We start from the raw sequence: 21,815 nt of genomic DNA, 5'->3' as shown, positions 1-21,815 counted from the left end.
AAATACTCCCTTACAGCCCTTAAGTTCGGTAATTGGGTCAGCACCAAGTATTGGATTTCCAGTCTTGGTCTCCCAAGAAATCTTATCCAGAGATGGTTTGTTAACCTTGACTTGACAAGATACCGGTCCTTTGTGGTGTAATAACATGTCCTCCATTGAGGGGTTTGATCATATGTACATCCGCATCTGCTTCAGGACAACCTGTGCCCCCTTTTTTAAATGAGGAGACAGTGAAGAATTATCTTACTAGTTAATGTTTTGTATTGTTTTTACATCATGTAGGAGAGTTTTTCAGTCTTACCATTAATCCTTTGGTAGGATCTTGTAAGTGGTGTCATCTAATCTTTATGTTCCACCTTGCAGACAATCTTGGTGCCCTTTGTCCATGCCACAGACATGATGGTAAGTTCAGCATCAAATACTCCCTTACAGCCCTTAAGTTCGGTAATTGGGTCAGCACCAAGTATTGGATTTCCAGTCTTGGTCTCCCACGAAATCTTATCCAGAGATGGTTCGTTAACCTTGACTTGACAAGATACCGTTCCTTTGTGGTGTAATAACATGTCCTCCATTGAGGGGTTTGATCATATGTACATCCGCATCTGCTTCAGGACAACCTGTGCCCCCTTTTTGAAATGAGGAGACAGTGAAGAATTATCTTACTAGTTAATGTTTTGTATTGTTTTTACATCATGTAGGAGAGTTTTTCAGTCTTACCATTAATCCTTTGATAGGATCTTGTAAGTGGTGTCATCTAATCTTTATGCTCCACCTTGCAGACAATCTTGGTGCCCATCGTCCATGCCACAGACGTAAGTTCAGCATCAAATACTCCCTTACAGCCCGAAAGGTCGGTAACATGTAGGAGAGTTTTTCAATCTGTGGCTTCTGATCTGGTTTCATTTTCTCGTGTTTTACATTTGTTTCATGTCTATTTTTTATGTATTTAATTATGCTATGTTTTTATATTGTTGTTAAAGTACAGCACTTTGTTCAACTCTGTTGTTTTTAAATGTGCTATAGAAATAAAATGGATTGGATACTTTAAGTGTGGAGTCACAGCGCTCTCCTAATGCAATACACATTAGGTTAAGCCATCCGTGTGTTAAGCAGTGATTAAAATAGATCAAATTTAACAACATCACCTCACAAAATCTAATGAAGAAAATCAATTTGTTTATTGTTTTTTTGTATACATAGTATTACCATTGTTTGTGTGACTTTGTGTACGTGTGTTTCTACTACTGGGTCTTGCACCCCGACATAAGACAAATAGTTATTCATGGCCAAACTCCAGCTCTATGGTCGAATAATAAGCCAGGTCATGACACATAAAGGGGTCTTTCAAAAGCAATTCAAGATCATTGTAGGATGAATTTAATTATCATAATCAATTTTAGTGGGACCTTTAGCCCAGCCTTTTACACTTACAATAATGTATAGTTACATTATTTAAATTTGTAGTTAAACTTGAATTAACTGACATTGAGTTACTGTAGTTTCACACTGGCCTGAGGTTATTAAGAGTGGGGAAGGGAAGTGATTATGATATGGTAATTATCTCATGAGCTACTGTTTTAAAGCTGGGTTTGTCTCAGGTATTAACTGAATAATTTCTCTACATCCAGAACCCAACCAAACGAACATTGAGAAGAAGGTAGAAGAAGGTAACACGGGATGCACAGAGGTAGAAGAAGCTAACATGGGAAGCACAGAGGTAGAAGAAGATAACATGGGAAGCACAGCCATCACCTTCATCCTTCTCTTCCTCATCACTCTGCTGTTCGCCATTGGAACCACTGCTTTCAAGGTAATAATGAGTTGATTAGGTAATGATGTGGATTGAATTCAGCCAGAAAAAGACAACTGAGTAAATAGTTGGATGTCTTCAAACAACACTAAGGGGTGGACAGAAAACTACACTAATATGAGAAGTTACAAAGGGTGCATGTAGTGAATAGACGTTGTAAATGAAATGTCAGAATACGTGATAATAATACGTGATAGTAATCATATCATAACTGCCTTATTGTGAATTGGCTAGAATCAGGCAATAAGATAGGCAGCATGATACAGGGGTTATGATTCAATAAATTAACATAAGCAATACTATTTATTGTAATCTTATTTTTATAAAAAACATTTAAATAGTAAAGAACAACCAGCCATATGCATAAAATCTGAGTAAAACTAATTGTACGTGATCAGAGCCGTGGAATCTGCATTTGCATTATTCACAGCTACTTTAAACTTGATCTAAGTATTTTTTTGCAATCTGAGCAAAGGCATTAACTTTTGCTTAAGAGTAATACAACTAGGATTCTTTAGGTAAACAAATTCAATAAAAACAAAGTTTAACCGTTGTGTTGTGTTGGAAAGCTGTTACCGTTCATGGTGTTCTTTAAGATTGATCTAAGTCCAAAACAGTCAAATATAATGACTATCATCCAATATTGTTTTATCTACATTATAACTAACTTATTATGCATTCATAACCATACAATCCTGTTGTCATTTTATTGTATGGCACCAAAACACTTTACACCACATATTTAAGTAAAAAATGTGATTCAATTCAATCATTATATTCCCTATAGTGAAGACAGTGGATCATTACGTTATCTGACTATAATAGACTAATATTAGAATTCAATTTCCCCCAAAAAAGTTTTTAAAACTGTATATTATTAACTACAGTAACCTCTGTGGTGTCTAAAGTCAAAGATTAATCTTGATTGGGCCAAATTTGACCCCGAGTCACCCACAACAATGCTGCCCAGACCCGAACACCAAATGATACACTTATTTTTTTTAGAGACCTTAAAACTTGGCTAAAATTGTCAAAATCAGTGTTGTAGTGTGTATATAGCTGTTGTGGGGGATATCATGAAGCCTTGTTCCGATAAAAAAAACTAGAGCTTAGTTATTATTGTGTTTTTGTGTTTTTAGCACTTCTTAACACGTGACTTGTGTGGTCATTTATTATTTTATGATTCCTATGATGTTTTAATGTTTTGTCAATCACTTGACTTTGCTGTGAAAAGCAGATTATAAATAAATGTTACTTACTTATTGTATAATTGAAACTTGAAACGTGTCACGGGAGACCTGAACACTTAAATGGACATTGAACTATAAATAAAACATGTGAAGTCTTTTTGAGAATGAATTCAGTATCGCCAAAGATAATCTCACATTATTTATATTTTCTTTATAGTAAATATAGTAATGTTTTTAATAAAAGGTAGTGATACATTATTAAAGGGTTTTTAGCAAAAGTCCCAATATCAATGATGTAGGCATGTTGAGGGGCGGACACAGATCCTACAGTACTTTAAAAAAGAAAAAAATACCTTTTTACGTAAAGAGTTTTAAAGACTTTTCTACAGAGGTGTTAAGTCAACCCTATGGTAACCATCATACTTAAAGTTTTGTCTTAACATTTTATTGAGTGTTGAATATTATCTTTCACATAGATTAATGAAGCTTAATGAATTAAATGAGAACATCATACTACAACATAAGCCAGTTGCAACACTAAGTATTGATACCATTTATTGATACAGTTATTATTAGTTATTTCTAAACCATTTTTTTCTTTTGTCTTTTCAGGTTAAATGAAACGAGGTGAACTTTCTGTAAAAAAAAAGAAAAGGGGGGGGGGGTTTCACATTTCTTTCTTATAAACTCATGGTACCATGTAAGTTATCGCAACTGTCCTTTATCATTTTTCTTAAAAGAGCTTTGTGTGTTTTTGAAAAATAAATATTTCATTAAAGATAACCATTGACGTTGCTCTTGACATTTTTTCGTAACCTACCCAGCACCTGGAATCAACACCCCATGTTAAACTCATTATGTAAATGTCTAAATGTAAATTTATTTTTACAGTCAGTAAGTTCTCAAGTCTATTATTAATGGAATTGAGAACTAAAACCTTTATCAAAGTCATGAGAAGTCATGTAAAATCTATGTGAAAACTGATATGAGATATTTAAATGTGCACATTGTTTCTTTTACTGGCATAACCACACCTCACACCTGGTGTCTGTCATGCACCGTTGCTCTTGGCAGTGTTTCACTTCTGTATTTTGGTACTTTTTTGGGACCTGGGTGTTACTCAATGCTTCCGCTTGCTGCTTGCCCTGATCACTCTGCCCTGTCATTCTGCAACATCTGTGCAACAGACTTCAAGCCTCGTCTCCACCTGACTGTAAGACACCAGACCATGTAAAAGTACAACTCTGCCACCTAGCCTTATATGAATATAATACACTTAGATATGAAAAAACGCAGTTGGTAACTTGACTAAAAAGGTATGTATATCTTAAAAGACTAAATCATCTTATATTTGAAAATTGTCCACATCTAACTTTTAGAATGAAGCAAGTAATGGATATTTTCTCTATCTCAGTACAGCGGATTGTCCCTCCAAATATCACACTACACCCTTTGTGGGAAGGTGAATTTGGGACCTCACCAGTCAGACTCATCTGCACCCTAAGTGGCTACTTTCCTGACGGACTGAAAGTGGAGTGGAAGCAGGACAACCAACATCTAACTAATGTGGGTATCCAGAAGCAGTTGCAGAGTGTGGAAAGAGTGGAGGAAACCTTCAGTTTAAGCAGCGAGATTGTGCCGAATATCAAAGAGTGGGCAGGTGGCTCAATTTATACATGCAAGTCCGTTCAAAAAAATACGGAATTTATAAAAACAACAAGTATTTGTCAACGTAAGTACAGCTACTACTTCACAGCACAATGAAAAAAATAGGGAGTGTTAATGAGAACATGTATATACAAGTGTGTTTTTGGTTCCTGCAGTCCATGCAAGTGCCCCTCCCCCCATCCATGTGGAGATCCCCAGCTTCAAGACTGTAATGATGGCAGGATCCACGGTGAAAGCTACATGTGTGGTCCACACTATGTTTAAAGCCAAGGTGACCTGGCTGATGGGTGATGAAGTGACAGAAAGCAGCTCAGTGCAGAGTAACACAACTCATATTTTCAGTGAAGTGACGCTGACCTCAAGTCTATGGAAAAAACTTGGCTTTCTGACATGTAAAGCTGAACATAAGTGCTTCTCATCCACTGAGAAGACTGTGAATGTTGCAGGTATGATTACTATACTATATGAATAATAGATGTCTTTGACAACTAAATACATAAAACAATAGAATCTGCTTTGTTTTCTTCTAAATCATCCAGGGCCTGCAGTTACAGCTCCATTGGTTAGCATCAGGAGATCTCTAAAGGATTTTCTGGAAGGAGAAAAGGCTGTGCTGAAGTGTGACATCACAAAGCTCTCATCCCATGACCTGTACGTCACTTTTCAGAGCGACGGTCTTGACATTTCTGTCCCACATTATGTCGATCTTCCTCAAGCCCCAGGCCTCCATTCAATCAGTACAAGTTTCTCTGTCCTTCAACGTTACTGGAATGAAAATGCAAAGTTCACCTGCAAAGTTCACCAAGGCTTCTCCAACAGCTTTGAATCAAACTCCATTGGCAGTATTTTTGGTGAGAGGAGTTATACTTTCTTCCTTGATGACAGTTGCCATGTTTTAAACCTAAAATATTCACTTATTGTTTAATTGGTGCATTGATACATCTCATTTTTAAGTAGAGCCATCAGTGGAACTTCTTCTGGCCCTCAGTGAAGAATCAGGAACCCAGAGACTCTCGTGTTCTGGATCGGGCTTCGACCCACAAATCAAATGGTCTCCTGAGTCTCAGCAAAGCTCTCCATCAACTAATGAAATGAGCATGGATGCAGGTGGACGTGTGGCGGTAACCAGTCAACTTCAGATCCCTCCATCAGAGTGGAGCACAGGGAAGGTCTTCACTTGTGAAGTTTATGACAAGTTTCTGGAAAAAACTGTGAGAAAGAACATCAGCATCTGCTCAGGTAAAATGAAAATCAGTAATCATACCCTTGCAGTAAGTGTACATTAAACATGTTTTTGAATTTGAATCCTTTATCCCACAATCATTACTTGATTGGTGTTGCATGTGCTCCCCCTTTAAATGTCTTGTTCCCTTTTTACAGTAACTCCAGCATCATCTACGACAGTTGGTGTGTATGTTCAGGGACCACCACTCCAGGAGCTTATGAATAAGACGCGGGTGAATATCACCTGTCTTCTGGTCGGCCCGTCTCTTAGTGATTTCTCTGTCAATTGGAAAGTAGGTGGCAGGAATTCCCTGAATGCCCTTAACGAGCCACCAGTGAGTCACAGCAATGGGACAGAGACTTTGTGGAGCTCCCTGATTGTGTCGGTGGAGGATTGGCATGCATATAAACATGTGTCTTGTGAGGCAAAGCACCGATGTTCCAACAAGGGCTACGTGGATCATATTAGCAAAAGCAGAGGTAGTGTTATGCATAAAAAGCATATGATTTGTTGTGATTGCTTATAGCTGTTTCTAAACATAATTTGAGAAGGCATCAGAACCCTCCATAAAAAAATCCTACAAGATGTTTGATGATAAATGGTCATAATATAATTCTCTATTTCCTCTTGCCTTCTTTTTCCGTTTCTAAAGACATGGACCAACCAACAGTGAAGATAATACAACCGACTACCTCTGAACTGTCTACATCAGAAGTCAACGCACTAATTTGCGAAGTTTCTGGATTTTTCCCGGCCAACATCATAGTGAACTGGGAAGAGAATGACCAGCGACTCCCCTCTACTCGTTACACCAACAGTCCTGCATGGAAGTACTCCGGGAGCAGCACTTATTCAATGAGCAGCAGACTTTCAAAAACTGACGACGACAATGAGTCTGCGTATGCTTGTGTTGTTACGCATGAGTCATCTGAAAAGCCTTTTAAAAGCACTATGAAGGATGTTTTCGGTGAGCCGTGTATAACCTTTAGTAAAATTGCAGTTGTTTATCATAGTGGAGATGTGTTAAGATCAAAGGGGGGCAATACGCCTGGATTTTCATAATGACAGAATGTTGTTGATTGTATAAGCTAAAATACAGACACTCAAAATAATTTATTTTGACCATAGACCGCGGTTTTTTGTCCACCGTAGCTTGCTCATAATGTTGCAGAGTAGCAGTAAGCAAAAAGGTAAAGAAGTGACTGTAAGCATTTCTTCCAATCAGAGCAGACTTTGTTTTTACAGGAGGGGAGAGAGAGATAAGCACTAAAATGTAGCCAGAGATTATCAGAAGAACACTTGTTTTTCTTACATTAAAGCATTTTCTAGTAGAGACTATGGTATATCCCCTCTAAATACAGGTGTTTCTTGATTTGTCATCATCCAAATACAAATTAATTCAAAAATAACTCATGATCCTTTTCTCCAGCCACAGTGACATACAGCAAACCTTCGGCCACCATTCTCCAGGGCTCTGGTGAACTTGTTTGCTTGGTCTTTGGCTACAGTCCAGCTTCCATAAACATCACTTGGTTCCTCGATGACACCAGTGAACTGTTGCACTACAACACTAGTGAACCCCACAGAGGCCCAAAGGGAACGTTCAGCATCCAAAGCCACCTTAGTCTGTCTCAAGTCATCTGGTTACCTGGGGTCAGAATCACCTGCAGGGTCACGCATGCAAACACCAGCATATCCCTGAATTCATCAAAACCAGGTGCGAGTTTGTTTATGATCCATGTCTTTGTTGCAAATTAAAAAAGGTCAACCGTCTATTGCAAGATAATATATTTTAACATTCTCTCTTTCGGTGTGTCCAAGTCAATGTAGTATGTGTCGTGTCCCGACACAACATTTAACTGACAAATCTCATTTTAATTATTTCACAGACAACTTGGAGGACTGTAATTTTCTAGATGACATCCTGGATGCAGATGTGAACCAAGAAACCGGTGTTGAAGGCTGGTATTTGGCTTTCACTTTTCTCCCGTGTTTCCTCATCTCCTTCATCTATGGTGTCTTTGCTACCATGATTAAGGTAAGATAAAACATATGTAGTAGTTTGAGGGAATTTAAAGTAACTGTTTGAATTTCCCTTTTTTTATATTTTGATTCAAAACAGTCACCAGATCCTGACAACTTCCCTCTGCTTTCTTTTTTCAGACTAAATGATGATACCATTTTATGATCCAAATGTGGACTTTTGAGGATTTTTAATGGCATGTGGCATACAATGTTAAAGTGTCATGGATTTTCATTTTTAAATATCTGTGGTTAGAAAACTGTTTTATACTATATTCTTTTTTGTCTGTATACGTTTCATTCTCTATTTGGTGTGGACACATTATTGCATTTTTAAAATAAACAATAACATTTGAAAAAAAAACTTTGTTCTTACCTGCCTCTATGATTTAAAATCACAAATGGTGACATGACACAATCATATCAGTACAATACAGTACACTTGTCACAGTGCAAACACTCCTGTGTTACTCAGATTGTCCACTAGAGGTAGACAACGCTTCACATGCAGCAGTGGTGATTGGCCACCTCTATGTAAACAAGAGTTATGTAGTATTTTTAAGATGCTGACAGGTCTGAAATGCACTTACTTAGTGGTATGATACAGTGGTGCATTCACTTGCAGACACACACAGAGACTGTTTTTATATGTATTCTCCTTTCCATACACACACACACAGTCACGTAAATGTGCACACTATGTCTTTGAGTTAGAGCTGCGTGTTTGTGCCTGCATTTGTGTACCTTGTGGGTTTTGAAGGAATTCACATCTGGGAGGGATGACACGAGCACATTAAGGCTTACTATTGGCTTCCTCTGGAGTGATCTGGCACTGTGTGTACCCTGATTGGCTGGGAATCCTTTGTCAGCCTGCCCAAATCTGTGACACTGTTGCTGGGATGGAGTCATAGCATGCTGCTGCCAGTCTAAGTGCCATGGCCCCCTCGACAGGGAAGCAGCGCACTATTCCCAGCAGGCTGCCTGACACCGTCTCAACGTCTAACAATGCCATACCCCCCCTTCCGCCTATGCCAGGCCCTCACATATATAGGAGAATTATTTGTCTTTCTTCAACTACTGTTAAAGCACAACAAAGTGAGGTACTTTGCTACAAACTCCAGTGTACTGAAAAGCTCTCAGCGTTGAACTTGTTGAACTGATTGTGATATAATGGAGCGCTGGAAATAGGGTTGGGCGATATGTAGAAAATCACCATATAGGCTACGTCATTTCACATCTCAATACTGATAGAGCATTTTCTCTGGCAATGCATAAAGTCTATCTCAAATAACCACATGGTAAGTCTATTTTTGAATACGTCTGTGTAAATTAAATGTTTGACAAATGAGAGATTTATCTTATCATATCCCACCTTAGAGTTATCAATAGAGAAGCAGACTGTTGAACATTAAGACATTTTTGTAACATTTCCTTTTTGACCATATCAGTTTGAAAGCAAAGTCAAATATGGTAAGGATAAATGATATCCAAAAAACATCACTATTATCACATAATGAATGTGATTTAGTCTAATGAATATTTCCGTATTATATTTAGCGACACTGATATGGCTGAGGTTATGGTTATGGTTATGGCATCTCTATTCTTCACAAAAACAGGCAATGCATTCAGGAGGGGAATTAGCTGTCGTCTTCAATAACCTGTAAAATGTACACATCATCTTGAGGCATATGTACAGATACCTTCTTCAATGCATTTGAGTTAAATGACAGTATTGAAGGGGAGGGGAACAAATCTAACCAAAACCTAAACCTCTAAACTCCACCTCAAGATAAACCATCTTGATCTCAGTACTTTATGTGTCCTTCTTACTGTTACAATTGCTTCAAAAATTATGAATTAAAGTAAATCAAAGCAAACCACATTATGCCACTAAATAATTGCCAAAAAGGAATGCAAATAAACTGATGCTCTGTTTATAAGCTTCCGAGGTAAAAGTGTCAGGAGGCAATACTGCCAACCAAATTTACTAAGGCAAAACAAGAGAATGATACAAAACCTGTGTGCTGTCCTATAGCACATGATCTCAAAGACATAACAGATCTCTGGGGAAATGTCTGATAACTGTTTATAGTGGTATAACATGACCCTAAAATATAACAATGTAAAGAAAAAGCAGATAACCCCACTTATTCGGATAATATTCGCATGTGTTCACCATCACTTACACCATTTGTCTCTAAAAAAGAGCCAAAGTGTTTTTTACCAAGAGAAATTCAATCATATTTTTTTTAAGTTCATCCATTTGGTGTGCAGAGCACTAATACAATAGCTTTTGTGCTATTCCATCACAAACACATATTTGGGGAGCAATTGCAGCAATTGGCTGTTTTAATCAGTAAAACATAAAACAAATAATAAATTGTACTGGTGATATTTACAAATAATATTATATAGGTATGATGCTATGTCACGATTAGCAACCGGATATTTCAATATGCAAGGCTACCCAATAAATATTTAAATCACTGTTGTAACAAACAACAAATGGCATTACAAATAGTAATTATAACAAATTGTGCATGTTTAGTTATAAACACTGCCAGCAGGTGGCAGTATTCTACTAACCATATTGACCTATAATGTCACCAATAGGCCTTTTTTCACATTTTGCGTTTTCACATGTCCCAGAAAGCACAGGTGTACGTAATCAAATTAATTAGCATTAAGCTGCTCCAGTTTGAGGATCCTGGCCCACTTTAACACTTCCATGCCTGATAGTAATAGTAAAATACAGCCATAATCGTGTTAATAATAACACCTGTGCTTTTACTTCCATTATGATCTGAAAGCAACCGCAAATATCAGGAAAACCCGTCACATACCTAGAGACAAACAGGACACCAGCTAAAAGTAAAACTCTTTATCTTGGTTTGGAAACGGTGAAAGAAGTTTTCTAATTTCAGAATCCTCTAAAACCAAATAAACTGCAGACTGCGTGCACTTCCAGGTGTTACTTCTATCTATTCATCATGACTATTGTAGGCCTACAGGTGAAACGGTTAACTCGTTGGTAAGTTGTCACCTGTTGGACGTCAGGTGTTGAAGGGGTGGGACCAGATTGATTTCCTGTTTTCTATTAATGGTGGGAAGTAATTTGTTTTTCTTCAACACTTTGTTGAACAATTTTTCCAATACATAATAACAAGGCACATACACATCAGTGTTCATTACACTAATTGAAAACTGAGGGCGTTATGAAACAGAAATAAGAAAATAGGAAGAGAAGAAAGGTGGTCATTCAGGAATTAAAGTGTTTAGAAATGTGTAAAGCGACATTTGTGTATGAAATATTTCTGCTAAAATAATCAAAACAATTGAAACAATGGAATAATATATAGAAAGTATAAGATTCATAATGAAAGTAACTTTACTATTTGTACTATACAACAAATAGACCAGGGGTATCAAACTCAAATACACATGGGCCAACATTTCAAAATCGGTACTAGTCGAGGGCCGGACTGGTTCAATGTTTATTGCAAAACGTATTGAAATGAACTTATTGCACATCTTAAACCTGGAACTAACAAAGATGAAATTATTGCCTATAAAAACAACATTAAACATTAAATAATCAGTTGCATTCATTTCTTATGGCTCTGCAGCTTTTCCGGAGTCATTTTTTATAATTACATTTTCCCACAGCTTCAAAAAAACAATTTCCCTCAAAGAAAAAAACAAACATGCCCTGTTGTCGCAAGAAAAAAAGTGCAAAAGGAAAAATTTATTTAAACTCAGTTTGCTGCTCTGTGATGCTAGTTCAAGCCAGATACTTGGCATCTCATCTTGGGTGCAAGTTCATCAATGTTTGGGGTCAGGCTCTGAGCTGAGGAAATCCTCAGGATTGAGCGAAGGTGTGCGTGCAATATAACGGCGGGCCAGATCTAGTAGTAATTAGAAATGATCCTGCGGGCCAAAATTAAATCTATCACGGGCCTGATTTGGCCCCCGGGCCTTGAGTTTGACATGTGTGATATAGACTATTGCCTTAGTAAACCCTATTCTATTTTTACCAGTTAAACTGACACTTCTTCATGTATTATGGCCCGTGATCCCCTTCGTGCTACATCGCAAATCGTGAACTTAAACGTATTCTTAGTTCTGTGCAAACACATTTTTAGTATTGAGTATATCTTAATTGTAATGTAAAATGTAGTCTATTGTAGGCAATACTGGTTCAAGCTGTTGTAAAGCAGTAAATCATGTTTTGACCTCACAGTGGCTTACCCTCAAAATTCAGCTAAAGGATCATACACATTTATTGAGACATGAATATACTGCAACGTTTTTAAATGTTTGTGTAAGAATGTTTCTAAAATAGCCACTGTCATTTGTGGATGAGTTTATCAGGCACATCTACTGAACAAACAAAACAAAAAAAGGTGTGATATAATTTTGCTATGAATCCGATTATCCTGGAAGCAGAACATCATAACCAGGGCCCAGGAGTTCAAAACTTTTAATCCCTATCTGATCAAATCAGATTTGGATTTTGGGGAGTTCAAAACCAAAAAACAGGATTAGGATCACTTTCTTATCCGATCAGATCAGGAAATCCAATCCAAGCTTTAATCTGGATCAAATCTTCAAAATGGGTAGTTCAAACCGACAGCACAGGATTGGGATCAGTTTGATCCCAAAAAACTGGATTATCCTGATCCCACCAAAGGGGTGGATTTCCAGTGGATTACCAGAGCAAAATGTACTGTACAATTTATTTTAAAATATGTTTCAATTTAAATAAGATGGCAAAGTTTGTTAACTGAAATAATACACAATTTTTAGCCTTCATGGGAAATACATTTTATTTTTTTCATTTTTGCTCATGTTTGTGGTGGCCTATTTTGTTTTCAACCAAATGTTGATGACATAAATGTTTATGCTCATAAAAGTATCACAGCAAAGATTGTCAATCACAAACGTAATTTAGATTAAAGTAAAAATATCTTCAACAAAAAAAAAGTCCATCATCTGTCATCACCTTTCAAATAAAAAAATATAATTAAACATTATTGATTTCTCTGCAATGTGGTCTCTTGTCTTCCTTGTATTATTTTTCATGTCCACTAGATGGCGATCGGTAGGATTAAAGCACTGATATTCAGGATCTAGTCATCTTGAAAAATCGTAATCTCGATCAGGCTGATCCTATCCTGAATTGCTTTGAACTCCAGGGACAAAATCTGGCCGATTTGTCTGATCCCGGATCACAAAAAAATGGGATTTCAAAATCGGATCGGATCTGATTGAGATTAAAAGTTGTTGAACTCCTGGGCCCAGGGCCTAGGAGATGGCACTGCTTTCATTATTTTCACATTCTGTGTGAATTCATTGTTCAAATTCTGAATGACCAAAACTGCCTATTTTCATGGATTTATTTTATGACCTATGTCAAAATAACTTTGATAGACCTCAAAATGTAATGCAGCCACATCTGTATCATTCCATAACTGAGAGCATGTTTATTGTGTAAAGCAGATGGTTATGTGGGGAATTCTAGTTGGTCCTTACGAATGACAGCCAGAAAAGCGGTCCTTCAAGCAAGAGCTTGATTTATTTTATGTGACAATTTATTTGCAGTTTTGATATGATACATAGCATTCTGAGGCTGGAACTCTGTGTCGAAAGTGTGGTTAATATTAAAGCTAGACAAGGGAATTTTCTTTGTAATGGATATTAAAAGTAGCAATAAGTAAAAGTTACAATACAGTGTGTTGTGAAACATATCACTTGTCACCGGCTTGAGTTTCAATATCAGGATACATGTACTGTATTTATTATCCTTTCAAGAATGGAAGTAGCCTATCACATACAGAGCATATGGGACAAAGTTCCCCGAACAGTGTCCTTCACATGCCTATACACAAGAGAGGGGGTTACACTGTCACAAGATGGAGGAATACCGGTTCAAAGCAGTATACAATGTTTAGCTAAGGCCTGTGTATTGCAATAAACATGACAGTCATATGCCTATCTCCCTAGGGGCTGAACCATCAAGGTAATCATAGGAACATAGCTAGATGTTCAACAGTGTCTCATGAGCATCATCCATCATACATCCGGTTAAGTATGCTACACAGTTACAGTTAGGCCTCTGTTATCATGTGCTACTCTGATATTGAAAGAGTAGGCCTACATACAATCAGTATTTTCCCAACACAATGTAAAAGTCCTGCATTGAAAAAGTAAAAAGTAGCTTGCTCCAAGTACTCGTTATGAAAAACGTGTGGTAGCCTACCGTACTTGAGTAAATGTACTCAGTTACAGACCATATTAATGCTTATGCACATTAAGTTGAATATAGCGTTGTGGGCCAGAGGTCAGCAAACACATGGATACCTGCAAACTAATGGTTATTACGGTATATGTTCAGTTGAACAAAGGTGCGTGCAGGTATGATAGGTGTCACTACTGCACCCTGTATTTTGCTTATAAGCTTTCACTTGTTAACAGCCAACAAGGGAGCGGCTTTATCCCTACTTTATATGCGGAAGTTCACCCCATTTCAGAAAGTGCACAGCACGGCCTACTTTTCCAAATGCTATGGCTCATGTGCGGAGATAGAGAGAGGGGGGAGCCAGTGGGAGACAGTTTTCCCTCTTATGCTGCTGCTGCTTGCTGTGCCAATGCGCAAACAGTCCCCGCCGTGGGATAGGTCTCCCCAAATTGAGGCTGCGCTCGACACGATCATGCGATTGAATGACGAGCGCGTCATGCTCGTCTTCCTCCTCTCCTGCCTGCTCCGTGCGATCAGTGGCTCTGTGTTCCGCAATCCCCTGGGATACTGTACCGCCCTCGAGGAGCCTGCTATCGGCGTTTAGCTCAAACTGAATGGCTTCCCAGAGCAAGGAAAAACCGGGAGAGAGAGATCTGCGTCTCTTCCTTTGAACCAGCATCAACTTCCCAGCGAGGGGGTGAGTGTCTGTCTACCGCTGTGTGTGAGACGTCCTGCCGGGGTCGTCTGAGGATTCACCGGCTGCTGCTGCTGCTGCTGCTGCGGTGGCGGAGCAGCAGGAGGGGGAGGGTGTAGAGGAGTGAGGGGTCTGTGCCGGTGTCCTTATTTAACACCGTGGAGTAAGGTTGAGGATGAACGGTCCAATAGGTACGGGACAATAAAAAGTTTGGGAAGTAGGCTGTACACTTAGGGGACGGCTCCAAGTTCTTTATCTCAAAACAACCTTTAGAAAACACACTAAAGTATTGCACACAACCATCGTGGAGTATAAGGTTTGTAGTTTAATTTCCTCTCTCAAATATGCGAAAATGCAATGGCAATCAGGTTTTCTTGGCACGGTAACTCGTTCGTAAAGAATTGTGCCTTGTTGTGCTCCCACCCCCCCCGCTCCGTGCCGCACTGGTTCCGTCTGGCTCGCCCTCAGCTGCTGCGTGTCCTGGGATGACCTGTTGATGTCGGTAGAATGGAGAATGGCAGGGGGAGCGATTTCCCCCATCACCAAAATATTTAAATAAGCAACATTTTGGGCTTGACAACCGGCGTCGCAGCACAGCTACCTCGTCCGCACAGGCAGTAAGTGTATTGTTCATATTTTGAGTGTGTGGACTATCGCGGAAATGCTTGTCATTGTGCATCTGGGGGCTGAGTGTGCATGAGGTGGATGGGGCGAACCCAAAATATTTAACAGTAGTGTTAGCTTAGCTGTTAGCCACCTCTACAGGCCCACTGCGGATGGGAAGAGGGCATACAACAATTCAGCGTTGTCAGCCACAGGGGAGCGGGGGACACTTACATAAAGCGAATATAATTAATATTAATACACTTAAATGTCATTTGAGGGCACGTAAACAGGAGCACGGCGTCTCCTCAACACCGGGGCTTGCTGCCATCCTGTCACCCCCCTCCCGTCGCCTCCGGTGCCAGCAGACAGTGGAGCCTCCCGGCGGGTGGACTGGCACACGGGTCGGTGTGTTAAAGAGCTGTTCCCCATTACCCGGAATCCTTTCCCGTTTAAACCTTTCTGAACGGAGGCAGACTACTGTCAGCTACAACATCATCAGCAACATTAAGAAGTTTAGAAGCTTGTCACGCCAGTGCTGCTTTATATTCAGGATATCCCTGTTATATAAGAATAATCACGAATCAGGCCTGCTCATATGTCTGGACTTGATAGGAGTAGCACAGCCATGCAGGCATGGGCACATGAGAACCAGGAAATGCCTATAGAGGGAATGCATTGTGTGCCAGCTACCCAATGACTCCACACTAATCATCCACATAGCTGTGTATGAGCCCATGATGATGTTTACAATGGTATAACTGGATACACTGAAGTAGTCAGAATGTATACCTTACTATTAAAGGACTTATTCTGGATAAGTTCTGAAATATGTTGACAGACGTTCCCATCTTACATAAGCCGTTTTGGATGTGGGCAAAACATTCTCAAGGGTCACTATGAGATCTCTAAGGTCTTAAGCATGCTGTTTGTATGTTTGACCTACTTTCCCCACCAGGCTAGTTGGTATAAGCCACAGGGTGAGTTCGGGTGAATGTAATTCTTTCCCATTGCTGCGCTCTATATATTTTATGGAATAAGGACCTGAGATGATCCCTTTCATCTATGCAAGCTTCACTGACCCTCCTTGGTGCATAAAGACACATACACACAGTCACATTCTCTCTCACTGTCAGGGCGAACTGTGCAAACACACACTGCTCTCAGCCCTGTGTTTGTGTGTCTTTATGTGCACGCATGTGTGCTTACTGCGGCTCGCCAAACTGTAAACAAGCAGTATTGTCTCATGTCTGTGTGTGACTCAGTGTGCCTTTTGTGGGTTTGTTTGAGTTTGTGTGTGCGCATCTGTGTTTTAGTATGAGGGAGAGGGAGCTTGAGTGAGACAGAGACAAAGAGAGCATTTCTCTTTACCCTGGAGCTTGGATAGGTCCCAAATGAAAGGCTTTGGATATGATGGGGCGGCTCTCTCCAGCCCTCGTCAGTCACTCACACCAAAGTGGTAGTGTGCCTCACACAGGGTGGGCTTCAATCAGAGTGTGTTCTCTCAGTTTCAGATATTGTCTTTTGGTTTGTATCTTCACGTGTGTGTGCAACTTGCACGCATGCAACACTATAGTAGTCAAGCATCCGTGTAAAAACAGCTTTTATCTTAGCCCGGATACACATTTATGTAAATCTGTGGAATCCACTTATGGCTTCTATTCTGCTGTAAAGGTTTATAGCCAATGGAATGCCACGTAGACTTATCAATGGATCTGTTGTTCCCTTAGCTGTGACTGTGGAAGTTAGGTCATCAGTACAGAGGGCATATCATGCTTATGTGAATCTCTGTGCTAAAAAGTAGATTCCTCACATTCTGTAGAATCAGATCATGTGTACAATTTCAAAAATACGTTTTCTGTTGTGTTGATATAACTGATAGTGAATTCAAAGCTATCTCACAGATTCACGCACAAATAATATAGCTTTCCTACAGCAGAGAGAACTTTGCTCCACTTTAATTTAATATTGACATGCATAATATAGGAATCTTTCGAGCGGATGCAGGGCAAGGAGGTATGTTTGCCTTTGAATGTTTAGAGAAGTGAACGGAAACATGCTATGTGGTGTTTGTTTAAGCCACACACTTTGTTCACATAGAATAACAGGACATGACCCAGTTATCTAAGGACAGTTTTATAGCTCATATAAGACAGACAATAAAAAGGCTTTCACTGAGCCCACTCCTGGCAAAAACAACCACTGCAAGGTTGAAGTGACGTATAAGATTAATGCTATGTAGATTACCCATAAAAGCTTCAACACAACTTTGTTTGAAATATCAACGTCCCGTGAGCCTGCCAAAAGCCTTCAGTATCACTGTGTGAAGAATTATTTGTGGTCAATATGCCAAGGCTTATTCAGGACTTCTTTCCTCTAGAATCGAGGTGTTTCATAAAGAGTCCTGAAGTAATACATGATTGGATTAGATTAAATTAAGTGTACGTTAGGTTTGAGTTTATCCAAGTAAAAGACTGTCGGCTGTACTGTGTGTGACATTCCTCACCTGTTTTTGTTTTAGGCCGGTTTTCCCTGAGCTTTCTGTCTTTTAACACCTTCATGTTACATTACACCTCCTCCTCACATTGCCTGCTGAATCCCTCCTCACACCAAGCACACAGCACAGGGTAAAATCGTTTTTTTGTCATTGTTGTAAATGGGCCTGCCCAACTTTATCCCACTGAAATCACTGAAATGAAATCCCTGTTGAGCAGTAATGTTTATAACACTACATGGTGACTCGGCAACATCCTTTCAAGACATGCTGAACTTTTGTTTAATTGTCGGTGTTATACAAGTTATGTGTGGATGATTAACTGTCACTTATTGCAATTCTGTAATTCCAAGGGTTGCAAACAATCTGTACATTTTTTTGAAAAATGTCAAGGTAAAGTTAACTTTAAATATGCAAGTGTTTTTGACTGAAATATAAAAATCAGATTTTAAACATTATTTCACAATTTCTATTTAAAAAGTATACATTTAGTTCATTTCTAGTCTTGCACCGCACTCAGCAGAAAACTCCTACATCACATAATACAGATTATTTGCAAGCATCCCATTTAAATAAGAATTCAGTATATTTACAACCCTCTGCATACACAGTGCATTCTCCCATCACGTGTGCAACCCACAATACTGCTGACAGTAGATTTTGATCATATAGCTCGAGTGAATATTTCTTTGGAAAGGTTGATGATGTTTCAGTGAGGCAGATAGTAACCCAAAGCTAAGTAAACCCTTTATAACTTGGTAGCAAGTCGTGCTAAACACCTATACCATGTGGGATGTCGCTCGATTGAGCATGCTAACCAAAGTCTGTCAATACATCTATCTACATTCACTGTTTTTTTTAAGTAACACATTTCTTTTGTCACCTAATCTTAAACCCTAGTGCACATTATTGGGTCTTATTTTAAAGTAGCTATTCCAAATTGTTAACTTGTTATCCAGCACACATACAGATCATGGCACATTGTGTTTGATACATTAATTGATTATGTCTTTTAGGTTAAAGGTTAGTTTCTATATGCATATAACCTGGTAAATACAGCCTGAGCAAATGAACCCAATATTTCCATTTGATATTTTCTTGAATATTTTTTTGAATTTGCAACCCTATTTATTCCTCTCTTGTTCTTTTTTTTCTCTCTCTCTTTCTTTCCCGACAAGACCTTTTGGTGGTGTGCCTAGGCGCACCATGGCCCAGACCCTCCAGATGGCGATTCCAAACTTTGGCAACAATGTTTTAGAGTGTCTGAATGAACAGCGACTGCAGGGCCTTTACTGCGATGTCTCCGTGGTGGTCAAGGGCCATGCCTTCAAGGTACTGATCACACTAAAGTTATTATTGTTTTCCTCTCTTGTGCATCAAAAGTCGGGGCTCAATTAACAGAAGTTTAGGCTTCGGTGTAAACAATCATACCAGATGGCAGCCATGTTGCTTGGATAATGGAACGTCAATATACTTCAAAGTAATTGCTGTTTGGACAGTCTCAAGCAATCGTTGTCATATTTCTAAATTGTTCCTTTTTCGTGTTGCTGTGTTGGAGAGACCAACCTTTAGTGCTGCTGTACTTATTTACAGAGAGCGTTTTTTCACATCAGAATAATTTTAGAGAGCTTCTGCTAAATTCCTCCTCTTTAGAGAAAGGTTTGGGGATAAGTGAAATCACCCCTTTGTAGTCTTTAATGGCATGTCATTTCCCACTTTGCTTGTAAACTTAATGGGTTAGATTGCCCCCAATTGGAGTGCCGTAAGGTTTGATTGGATGTCTGTTCTCACTTTTATCTTGGAGGATACTCTTAACTTTGTCTGCCCTGCGATCTTGTATCTCCCCAAAATCTGAGTACGGCTTTCTTTCTTATAACAGAGGGAGAACTCGTGTTTTAAGACTTCAATACCTAAATACTGACTGAATTCAGGTCCCAAATAGTTGGCAACAAATGCTGTCTTTTCTTTTAATATATTAATTACTTTATTTCAAACTTTTCTCAAGTCTTTGTTATTTTGGTAAAGTTCTTGTCCATAACTTGTACATAATATTTATAGAACACGTCTTTCAAAAGTTCTAATGGGTTGCCTTACTTATCTGCTTTTGTCTCAGGCCCATCGAGCTGTGCTGGCTGCTAGCAGTTCTTATTTCCGTGACCTTTTCAGCAGCAGCAATAACGGAGGCGGGATCAGCAATGATACAAGCCCCACCGTGGTGGAGCTCCCGTCGGCCGTGCAGCCCCAGAGCTTCCAGCAGATCTTGTCTTTCTGCTACACAGGCCGTCTCAGCATGACGGTGGGGGACCAGTTCCTGCTCATGTACACGGCCGGCTTTCTGCAGATCCAACAGATCATGGAAAAAGGCACAGAGTTCTTTCTCAAGGTGAGGCAGATTGTTTTCAGAAGGAAGTCCTCAAAGAAAGTAACATAGTGTAGCGTGGACATATCTGAAAAACAAGACGCAAGAGATTTTGAGTTTTTCACCTTAAAGGTCCCCTATTATACTGTTTTTCATCAATATATTATAGGTCTCAGATATATACAAACATGTCTGAGAAGTGTTTGGCTCCAAACACCAAACAGATCATTGTAGCATTACCCATAATCCCCTCTGTTTCAGCCCTGTTTCCAAAGTGCTGATTCTCTGTCTGTTACTTTAGATGAAAATAAGGAGCCCCTCCACACGCTCCTCTGAGAGATATTTGGTTAGAAAGAACACAAAGGTGCTCTAGGAGGAGATTCAGGTGATAAGGTGTGTGGGGGTGGGGTTACCTTGGTTGGTGATTGGCTAATGGTTACACAAGCCAAAAAAATCGTTATGACATCATAAAGTGGCCAAAATCGGGTCCACTCATTTTCAGACAGGTTTTTATATAAATGGATCAGGACAAAAAGAGAGGGGGTATTTTTTCCTGAGACTTTCAGAGTCTCTTTACACAGAGGGGACACATGTTGATGTAGAGAAGAAGAGAACAAGTGGATTTTGCATAATAATAATAATAATACATTTTATTTGTATTGCACTTTACATTTGAAACGAACCTCAAATTGCTACAGTACATAATAATAAAAAAAGATAACTGTAGTGAGAGGCTGGTCTGGAAGGGGGGAGGATCGTCAACAGTGGTTGGACCCGTCAGTTTACTGGGACGGAGTTGATACTCTGGGGTGTAGTTTTGTGGAGACGTTTTTTGGTAGGGAAAGAAGTGGAAATCTTTATATCGATTTGAGGCGGGGTGGGAGGTGAGAAGGAACTACGGCTTTATTCAACCAGGTGCGGAAACAGGGAGGGTCCAACTGATGACATACGTGAAGACAGCCCCTAGGGATCGTTCTCGGAAAAGGTTTTCGAGGGTTATGCAGGCTTGTCGCGACGAATCCTAGGACTGCTTCTCACGCGTTTATGCTCCGTGGGTAGTGGGGGGTAAGAGTTTAGTGAACGTGACCGAAGGGTAGTGGAGGGCCTGTCTTAAGTTTTTAGTGTGGGGACAATTGTGTGGTCACAAATAGGTGCCTTTTACGGGGGGGGGGATGGAGTTCCTTAACTACTTGGTGTTTGGCGGTGGGCGTCGGACGGCGAGCCCTTAATGATGTTCGACTGATCCTTGCCTGGTGGTTGGAGGCGTGATACCTCTAGCTCCGAAAGACACGTCGACGGGGGGCCGGACACCTTTGAGTTGAGGGTCTGGTAGAAAGTCTCGAGGAAGTTGGACACTTGTGAAAAAAATCTCTCGTTGATTTTTAGGATGGAAAATGTTTCGTAAACCAAATCGAAAAATTCGGCCAAAAATTATTGGGACGGAGAGGAAAAATTTTGTCACAAAATTTGAACAAAAAATTGGACAATATTTAAAAACTGGAGAACGTT

General features: G+C 39.5%; 1 protein-coding gene and 1 gene segment (V, D, J or C); both read left to right on the top strand.

Moving 5' to 3' along the window:
• The first annotated feature begins 311 nt into the window (after window positions 1-311).
• LOC104949052 (Ig mu chain C region secreted form-like) lies at window positions 312-8,279 on the top strand. The segment is given in 12 exon segments: window positions 312-402; window positions 780-812; window positions 1,629-1,810; window positions 3,613-4,732; window positions 4,824-5,114; window positions 5,208-5,519; window positions 5,623-5,907; window positions 6,049-6,372; window positions 6,546-6,860; window positions 7,323-7,610; window positions 7,783-7,931; window positions 8,057-8,279. Coding segments are annotated over 9 exon segments (2,325 nt in total).
• A 5,327-nt stretch (window positions 8,280-13,606) lies between these two features.
• Window positions 13,607-21,815, top strand: part of nacc1a (nucleus accumbens associated 1, BEN and BTB (POZ) domain containing a) — a 16,685-nt gene continuing 8,476 nt past the window's right edge. For 4 of the 5 annotated variants that reach the window (XM_010775333.1, XM_010775331.1, XM_010775332.1 and 1 more), the window contains exons 1-4: window positions 14,860-15,166; window positions 15,319-15,467; window positions 19,126-19,279; window positions 20,061-20,330. In XM_010775333.1, coding sequence (XP_010773635.1) covers window positions 19,154-19,279; window positions 20,061-20,330 — 396 coding nt within the window. In that variant the 5' untranslated portion in view covers window positions 14,860-15,166; window positions 15,319-15,467; window positions 19,126-19,153. The other variant, XM_010775330.1, reaches the window with a different exon arrangement.

This window comes from Notothenia coriiceps, unplaced genomic scaffold (assembly GCF_000735185.1).
Source record: "Notothenia coriiceps isolate Sejong01 unplaced genomic scaffold, NC01 NC01_scaffold00015627, whole genome shotgun sequence".
Lineage (NCBI taxonomy): Eukaryota > Metazoa > Chordata > Actinopteri > Perciformes > Nototheniidae > Notothenia > Notothenia coriiceps.
Note: the sequence above shows the minus strand (reverse complement) of the source record. Positions and strands in the feature narration are given on the sequence as shown.